This window comes from Scardinius erythrophthalmus (assembly GCF_964197995.2).
Source record: "Scardinius erythrophthalmus genome assembly, chromosome: 9".
Taxonomy (NCBI): domain Eukaryota; kingdom Metazoa; phylum Chordata; class Actinopteri; order Cypriniformes; family Leuciscidae; genus Scardinius; species Scardinius erythrophthalmus.
In genome coordinates, this window is record NC_138229.1 from 6,894,437 (window position 1) to 6,903,618 (window position 9,182).

General features: G+C 36.9%; 2 protein-coding genes across 6 annotated transcripts in view; one reads left to right on the forward strand and one right to left on the reverse strand.

Moving 5' to 3' along the window:
• per2 (period circadian clock 2) overlaps window positions 1–2,539 on the forward strand; it is a 33,278-nt gene extending 30,739 nt beyond the window's left edge. For all 3 annotated transcript variants that reach the window (XM_081375299.1, XM_081375300.1, XM_081375301.1), the window contains 2 exons: window positions 650–800; window positions 1,273–2,539. In XM_081375299.1, coding sequence (XP_081231425.1) covers window positions 650–800; window positions 1,273–1,437 — 316 coding nt within the window. In that variant the 3' untranslated portion in view covers window positions 1,438–2,539. The remainder of the gene's footprint in view (window positions 1–649; window positions 801–1,272) is intronic.
• A 2,679-nt stretch (window positions 2,540–5,218) lies between these two features.
• Window positions 5,219–7,101, reverse strand: hes6 (hes family bHLH transcription factor 6). Of its 3 annotated transcripts, XM_081375364.1 has the most exons (5): window positions 7,012–7,101; window positions 6,799–6,892; window positions 6,627–6,713; window positions 6,446–6,527; window positions 5,219–6,348 (listed from the first exon to the last, which is right to left on the reverse strand). In XM_081375364.1, coding segments are annotated over exons 1-5 (654 nt in total). In that variant the 5' UTR covers window positions 7,014–7,101; the 3' UTR covers window positions 5,219–5,959. The 3 variants fall into 3 exon arrangements, with proteins under 3 accessions (XP_081231490.1, XP_081231491.1, XP_081231489.1); XM_081375365.1 differs by lacking the exon at window positions 7,012–7,101 and having other exon boundaries at window positions 6,446–6,521; window positions 6,799–6,979; XM_081375363.1 differs by lacking the exon at window positions 7,012–7,101 and having other exon boundaries at window positions 6,799–6,979.
• Between the last annotated feature and the right edge of the window lie 2,081 nt (window positions 7,102–9,182).

The following is a 9,182-nucleotide window of genomic DNA, read 5'->3' on the forward strand; positions in this document are numbered from 1 at the left end:
TTTCGTTTTTTGAAGTGCAATAATCTGCTGAGTGTTTTCTTTAAAACAAGACCAAACTTAGGTCTATATTCCAAAGCATTCTTGATCTACAAGTTCGGATAGTGCATTTCACGTCTATTCTCAAAAAGGGGGGTGACGTCTGCATGTGTAAACAAACCTGAATCGAGACATGAGGATTTGGGGATTTAGGATATATCATACAGGAAATCAGGAGAGCAGACCACAAATGCACAGTATATGCTGTCCTTTTTCATACTGTTACAGAAGAATAATATGATCGGGTGGAAAAGAATGCAGCGACTGAAAAGAGCTCCTGCCATAGATGTTCTTATCACATTTAAATACCAAGCGTTACGTTACTCTCCTGATATCCGAAAATAGAACATGAACAAAATGTTCCTGCTCATTCAGTCAAACTGATGGATAAGAATGATTTTTTGTATTTTTTTTTTTTATGATTTGAAATGATTTGTTCAGTCTTTTTGAGTGGAACTTCCACAAATCGGAAGTGCCTTCCATAATCTAACACACAGTAGGCTCGTTAGGAAAAAGGTGGATAGGTTTTAATCTTGTATTGTATTTTTGCCATGATAATAACTGTGGAAGCTGGCATGGCATTAAATCCCAAACAAATTGTTCCCTTTTGCAGTGACATCCAGACGGTTCTGAGAGAGGACAGGGAGAAGCTGCGGCAGATGCAGAAACATCAGCCGCGCTTTACAGAAGAGCAGAAGAGAGAGCTGGCGGAAGTGCATCCCTGGATAAGAAGAGCCGGACTGCCCAAAGCCATCGACGTCAAGGTCTGGATACGTTGATATTTGATCTAATCTATACCGATTTTTTATGCATAAATTGTGTATATTCACTAACATTCAAAAGTTAAAAAAAATTATGTGAGCAAGGCTGCATTTATTTGATCAAAAATATAGCAATACAGTAAAATAGACATCTTTTGTAACATAAATAGCTTTAGTATCACTTTTGATGAATAAAAGTATTCTTATTGACCCCAAAGTTTTGAACGGTAGCATATTATTATTTTTGTTTTGGGGGGGTTAATCCGTAACAATTAAGTACGCAATATGTACGTACCATACGCGCAAAGTATAAGGCATTACTTTCATCAAAAATAATAACTTTTACCACATTTCACTAGTTAATTCCAGGTGGATAAAATCAAGCGCTACATTTTTTAAATCTAGATTAGAGACTACATCACATTAAGGAAGTAAAATGGGTTCCTTGTTGGCTAATACAAGTGTTTATTTGCAGGCGTGTGTCAGTTGTGAAGAGGTCAGTGAAACCCTGACTGAGGAGGATCCACCAGACCTGCACATGGGGGAATCAGAAACCAGTGATGTCACGGCGCCTCTGGCCAATAGCAGTGAAGACACGGCACTCTCAGAAGCACATGGCTGTCTGGGTCCTGTCACCTGAACCAAACCTCTTTATTACACCTGTAAGAATACAGACCTCGTCTGATCGGATAATGCGGACATTTTAGCATTGAGAAAATGCTTCTGCCGCAGCCACAGACCTTCAAGAAGACTAGTTCTGGCTGCTAGTTTGTGTGAGTGTGTACAGATGTGTAAATACATGAGTGAAATACATGATACTTGAATGCGGGACCATTTCAAAGTAAACCGATTATTTCCAGACAGTCTAAACTGTTTTTAAAGCCAGACTTTGTGCTGTTCAGTGGAATAATATTTTCTTGTCAGTGTTTCCATGACAGTTTTTCCCTGTAAATATACAAACTAATTTATTTTAGTTTATTTAACTCTCTTTTTCTAAAAAAGGAAAATATTTTGTTTTATTTTCTTCTGAATAGACGAATAAGCACTTGACACAGTTCTTCTGGTGTTTGATAGTTGTGTTGTGGGACAGATTTCTGATATCCTTTCAAATTCACAATTCTACACTGTGGACTTGTAGTTTATGAGCTGAGATGTTTTTTTATTAAACAAGGGCAGTTGAAAGACGCTCCACATTTTTTGCACAAACCACAATTTCCTTTGCACTTGCAGCTTATTTGATCAGATAGTGAATGTATTAAGAGCTCAAGTGCATTGCATTAGTAGCATTAGGTGAATTTATCTGAGAAGTATTTGGGGCTAAAGAGTTTAGGTGCTATTGTTTTGTTCAGACTGCTCGCCTGTCTGATGGTCTGTTGCTTTATAGAACCTCAGTGTTAAATTTCTCCTCTATTATAAGCTCAAGCGTAGGTTGAATCTACTGAGACTGAGGTCTAACCCTGATCTTTCTGACTGTCCCCACCTAATCTTGCCGTACAACCACAATTACCATAAATCCCCAATTACTACAGCTCAAAAACAACATATGGGGTTTAAATATCAGATTCAAAAGTCCATGTGGAGGTCAACTTGGCATTAAGCTTTTAGTATTGAGGAAACTGTTTCACAACATTTAGCCCATGTTGTAAATAAATGTCCTGCATTCTGTCACTTTCTAACTTGTGGTATTCCTTTATGCTGCCCTATTTGTTGTTTAATAATTTGGAATAAAGTCTATTTTTTAGAAAGAAATTACTCTTGGCTGCATGTGTCTTTATGTTCAAGGTTATCAAGATTTAAAATACAGTGTATGAATTTAGTACAGGCTAAATCTGACCACTTTTTGGTGAATCATTTAGATAAGCATTAAAATGTCTATTAAAAATATAGATTTTAAAAATAAATGTTCAATATACTTTATTTCATTTAATGTAAAATACATTTATATGAATCAGATGTTATTTCAAATGCATTTTCCCGGAGTATGTTGATTTTTACTATTTTTTTTGTTTTGTATTTATTTAAAGTTCCAGAGTCCACATAAAAAGTCAGAATCTTGCATGGAATTAAATGAAAGGTCAGATTTTTTATTTATTTATTTATTTTAACATTATATTTTTGTGAATTTCTCTGACACCATACACGTCACAGGGCTTTAACCAAATGTTTGGAGGTTTTATCATGACAACAACTACTCCCTTGGTCTTTAAAAATGACGAACATTAATTTAGTGATCAAATTTAGCACTCTAATGAAAATATGATCTTATTTTGTAATCATAATTTTCAAATTGTTTGTCATAAATCAACATCTCAGGAAAACGTTATGTGGTTTCTAATCAAAATATTGCTAACAACTTTTTTCATTACATGTTGCCCCAAGAACACATTAATATGCTAATTAAATACAGTGTATGGATACAATGGGACTATCCATTTATGGCCATTTTGTCCACATATTGCATAAAGTAAAATTGTATATCAATTCATTTCTTTATATCATTCATATCATTCATAACAATTTTTTTTTGTTAAAAAAAAAATACAAAATAAAATAATGAAACTTAAAAATGTATCGGTGAATAAAAATATATTTTTTTCAAAAATTGATTTTGCCTATACATGTCATCTCATGTCTTTTTATTTTTTTTAAACAACTCCTGTTGTCCACTACAGTGAAACAGTGAAAAAAAAAAAACTTTTTTATGTTTTTTTCCCAATTTGTTTATGATAGGCTACTCTAAACGTCATGACATGAAGAACTAGGCTGGTAAAAAAAAAAAAAAAAAAACTTTTCTGGGTCTCGGGAGGATATAACGTTTCGCTTTAAACCATGCCATAGCCTACTTTTGTGAATAAAATGCTTATTCCCTGTATCTTATTGAGCTGAATAAGACAGCTTTGCTTTCCAGTGTACAGCCCAGTCTTGCGCAAACGGGCCGTTGGTACAGAGGGGCCCATCCTACGCCATATGTTCAAAGTCTGACGACCGTTACAACAGTTTTTATTATTATACAGCGCACATCCGACGCACAGCTTCCCTTCATGTGACCAGACTCTCCTCACTGCGCCCAGACAGGGCTCTCTGCCACCGCACATGAAAGGCGCGCTAGTTCCTCTAGTTCACACCTGCGCCAATTTGAGGATAAGGTGTGAATGGCTCTCGCAGGCCTCCTACCAGGACAACAACCTTCAGACGCCGAAAATCCGGCCCTGGTCCGATGAAAGCAGTGGTGATACAACCTGTCAACAGTCTGCGAAGTGCGAACCTTACATGTGGATTTAAAAGAGTTAATACGTATTTACATCAAACGTGCTTTAATCTTGGTTGTGGAAAACTGCAGTTAATGGTTTATATAAACTAAGACGGAACTATAGGTCACTCATTTGGACTACTTAGTCTATTAGGCTATTTTTTTTAATCAGTCATCAGTGATTTTAGCAGCGTCGACGTTACAGGTTTACAGCTGCAATCAGTTTCTGTTTCTCGCGCAGCCCTATAGCATGCAGTTTGCTAATCTCTACACATGTTAAATAAAACACAAAGTGGTTTTGTGGTAGGCAGTATTTGTGATATATAACGTAGCCTAAAAAGTGCGACTTCTGTTTTTTCGACGTCTGATAAACCGCGAGAGTATCGCTACTCAGCTGAAGTGACTTCGCGAGCGTCAAAACACTGACTTTTGTAGCAATTAGCTTTTGCTTTTCAGAGTGCCCAGCTAAATATGTAGACAAGTAGGCTAATTTTGCATTGTTAGCCACTGAACCGTTCTGGGGAAAAATAGCTATGTTTATAATTAGTAGCCTAGCCTTTTTCGACTTCAGAGATGTTCGAGGCCTCCGCTCCACGCCATGGAAAAGTCATAGAAAATCATCTTAAATCATGGACAATAGTGAATATATATTTTTTCTGTGCTCAACTCTGGAAGATTCCATGTTTTTTAATACTAATAGTCTATATCTGCCGTAATAAGGAGTGAAAGTTACGGGAAACCGGGTGTTGGCGACCGATCGAGTAGCCTAGGCTTGGCATGATGGTTTTATTGTTGTCCCTTGGCAACCGTAGTTTCCGTTCAAATGCTATTTTTGCTTTACTTATTTTTTATGACAAACTTGGCCAGCAGCACGTAGGCTAGTCTTTAGTAGACATGATCAGCAGCACGACACATAGCGCTATAGTCATTCTTTCTGACCGCAATACTGTGGCTAATCGGCATGATGTGTCAAGTTTTACACGTCTGAAGGGTCAAAAACCCAAAGCGGACATTCACACTTTAAGACATGTATACGAAGGTGTGATAAAAACAGGTTACATACTCTTATTATTTCATCAAAGCAACTGCAGCTGCCTAAAGAATCTATAACTTCTGATTCTTAAGATTCGTGTTACTGGTACGCATATTTAAAGAAATATCATGACACTCTTTACAGTAAGAAAATCAAAATGATATTTTAATGAAGGGTGAAGTCACAATCACATATAAAACACATTAAATGTCATTACATCTGACTTTTATTTATTTTAAATTCCTTTATCACAAAGATTACATAGGCTACGTTTAAATGTCAGAGATCTATATCTACAGCCACGACATTGAAATATTTACATCCTAACCAACACTCTTAAAAATAAAGGTTCCATAAAAAGGGAGTTTTCACAGTGATGTCATATAATAACTTTGGGTTCCACATTTAGAACGTTTCAGTGAACAGTTCTTAAAATTAAAAAAAAAAAAAACTATAAAGAAACTTGTGCAATGGAAAGATTTCATGGATGTTAACGGTTCTTCATGAAATGCCAATAAATACCCTTTAATTTTAAGAGTGCACAATAATTAGATATGGGAAGACACTCCCTAAATATTATTTATCCTTACAGTGTTGTTTTAACTTAGCTTATACAAAAGAAAACAATTAAATAAAAATACTAACTAACTGTGTGAAACTGGATTGAAATGCACACTGTTGCACCAAGAAGAGCTTTCTGAGGGGTATCCACTGGTCGATGACAAATGACAAAAGGCAACGTTGCAGCTGCCCTATTCCAACTGTAGAACTGTCTATCAACAAAGGTGCTCAATCCTGGACTACTGCAGGTTTTAATAGCTTTAAACTAAAAAAACAATACACTCAAATGTTCATGAATCGACAGGGGTGCGCATCTGTCTACCAGGGTCTCCAGATGGACTTGGTGAGGTACATGCTTGGCGCTTGATCCCTCGCATCCACCGAGATGCGGCTTTGCTCCGTGTCCGTGTCATCCAGGTCAGAGCAAAGGTCATCGCTGCTGGAGGAGGTGGTTGAAGGGGCCGGGGACAAGGCAGAGGAGGTGCTCCTGTCTCCAATGCTAGAGTCCGTCATGAGATCTGACAGGATGTCCTGAAAGCGATTCTCGTCGTTCAGAGGCATGCACTCCAGGAGGTGGTTCAGCAGGTCTGCGGCTATGGTCGCGTCGATGCCCGGGCAGCTGGACACGAAGGTGTGCACCTCGTGCATGCACTGGATGTAACCCGCGGCGAATCGCTCGTTAGCCTCGCGGCTCACGCTGTCAGCCTCTGCGGAGGAGAAAAGCGGCATGACGTCAGCACCCAAATAGGCTACATACATTTTAAATGCGGCCTGTGTGAAACTTGATCTTGGAACAGCTCTTACCCGTCGCTTTGTTTTGTAGAATACTTTCCACGCGCTTCACGGTCATTTCCAACACCTCGGCATTCTCCATTTTCACCTGCGCCTAAATAAAATGACGCAAAGTGCGATGTTAGTGAGACTCTCTTTGCACTGTATGTTGGCGGTGGATAGAGATGCTTTAAGAAGTGATAGATGAACTTACATCCGGGTCGGCTAGCAGTAGCCTCAGCTCCTGTAAACTTTCATTTATTCGGGCGCGTCTCTTTTTCTCCACCAGCGGTTTCCTCGTCTGAGGGGGAGAGAGAAATGCGGTTAAGTAGCGGGAAACCGTCGATAAACTTTTCCTTGTGCTATTAAAAAGACGTGTTGCGTACCTTTCTGTCTTTTATCCCGTAATAGTCCTCCTCGTGGCTGTTGCTGCGGGACGCAGGGGCCATGTTGCTGCAGTTGAGACCGCTGAGAGGACGCCTGAATGAGGGGCAGATGGTCGGCGGGTTCAATTCGAGACAAAAGTCTGCGCTAACAAGCACTACATATACTGTGTAAAGTGGGCGATTGAAGAGGGACATTTATGAGGTCTTATTTACATGTGAATGGACCGACTGGGAACCAATCAACAGCCATGCCTTTGTCTGTGCACTGTAAACCAACCCACCCTGTGAACCTGTATGGACCATAAGGACAATTTACTGAATAAAATTAAGCTCAAGTACCCTTGATAGATAGATTAGAAATATTAGATAGATAGATTAGCTAGATTAGAAATATTAGGCGGATATAGATAGATAGATAGATAGATAGATAGATAGATAGATAGATAGATAGATAGATAGATAGATAGATAGATAGATAGATAGATAGATAGATAGATAGATAGATAGATAGATAGATGATGGATATAGATAGATATATAGATAGATAGATAGATAGATAGATAGATAGATAGATAGATAGATAGATAGATAGATAGATAGATAGATAGATAGATAGATAGATAGATAGATAGATAGATAGATAGATAGATAGATAAGTTAGAATAATTTATTGACAGACAAAATGAATGTCTTTCCTGGACACTGCTTCTTTGTTACACTTTTCATTGTATTCGCCTGTCAAAAAAAAAAAACTGTTTATGGTTTATTGTTAATTTTTATGTTTCGATCATATTTTTCTTAAGGTAAAAGAAGCTACTGCAAGTAGCTAATGTATTAGTATATAAGTAGGCTATGTATTAGCAAACTGTGTCAAATTTAGAGATTTTCAGATTTATTCCTGTCAGTGGACAAAGTGGTGAAACCAACAGCATATTATAGTTTTTCAAATAAATTTTCTTCAAATTAATTTCAAAGTTAAATGATAATGATTTCGCTTTTAACCGTGGAACCATTTTATTTAGGCCTATTTATTTTCACTCCCAAAATCGAATAATCAAACTTATAGGTTTTCAAGTTTAGGGATGAAACTTGATGCCACCTTGGAAATTACAGATGAAATTAAACTCTTCAGAAAGGTAAAGGGACATGGAATGAGAAGTGACCTCATAAATGAGAAGAGATAGAATGTGGAAACTTCAGCTGTAGAGATATTATTTATCATTATCAAAGCAAATGGTAGGCTACAGGTAGTTCTCTAAAGCAACTTCATCTGTCACATGTAATGAGGTTGACATGTTTGTATAGCCCTACACAATAAACTCTAACTTCCTATTTTATCCTGACCTTATATCTTACTAAGAGGATAAATAGGCCTATAATCAAATAGCCTAAATGGCAAATAGGTCTACATAATCTAAATTGCAAAAATGCACCCTCTACTGGAATTCAGTGCACACTCACGGCATCATTTATATCAGTGCGGAGTTGATCTAATTCACGATGTCCTTCTTTACCAGCAGTGTGCGTATGTGGGACATCGTCATGCTCGTTTATGAGGCCATCCATGAAGCTACATGTAATGCAAATCATAGGAAAGCATAGCCTACTGTTGTGTTAAAATGCAACAATCATGTAGGACTACTGAAAACTAAACTCCACAATTCAATATCATATTTACATAAATAATATAATAGGGTAGCCTATATATGAACCCCAGATAGCAAATCTCATTGTTTGCCTCATTTTAATATTTTATATTACATTTAATACATTTGACGACATGCAGTTGTTTACTTCATTTGTTAATTAAATGGACGTTCAACAAAATCCCGTTTAATCCCACCAAATCAATCTTTTAAAATGTTCAGATAAAACATGAAATTCAAAACGATTCTCTTTTTTATAGCTTGAAAACACTTGGTTATTATTTATTTGCGCTGTTTGTATATTATAATTTATATATTATAACCTGCATCATAGCCATAAAAAGCATTATTCAGTGTCAGGTTATTTATTGACTTCCGGCAGTCTGATGCAAATCAGAACGCGTAGTAGAACACCGTAAACGGCTAAAATAGAACCGGAATGGACATCCATTTGTGGAGATTTCTACAATAAAAGTCAAAGACGTGACCAGAGGGAGATGAAGAGCTGGTTTTCATTTCATTTTAAATCTGTGGAAATTATCAAATTATATAGATATTTCCTGTTCAAGTATGATCACATTCATGGTGAAATAAGCTTTTTGATATATCATTCAAGGTAATCAATTTGGCAAATAAACATGGTACATTAAGAATTCTCACATGCATTGTTAATTATACAACTTACACATTAAATGTACATCTCAACAATGTATGAACATAATTAAAATATCAGTACAT

What these genes read in the sequence shown, in the direction of transcription:
- hes6 (XM_081375364.1), bottom strand. An exon ending in TACTGCTAGCCGACCCGGAT is followed by an intron (nt 6,528 to 6,626) that starts GTAAGTTCATCT and finishes CATTTTATTTAG; the next exon opens with GCGCAGGTGAAAATGGAGAA. An exon ending in TCTACAAAACAAAGCGACGG is followed by an intron (nt 6,349 to 6,445) that starts GTAAGAGCTGTT and finishes TCTCCTCCGCAG; the next exon opens with AGGCTGACAGCGTGAGCCGC.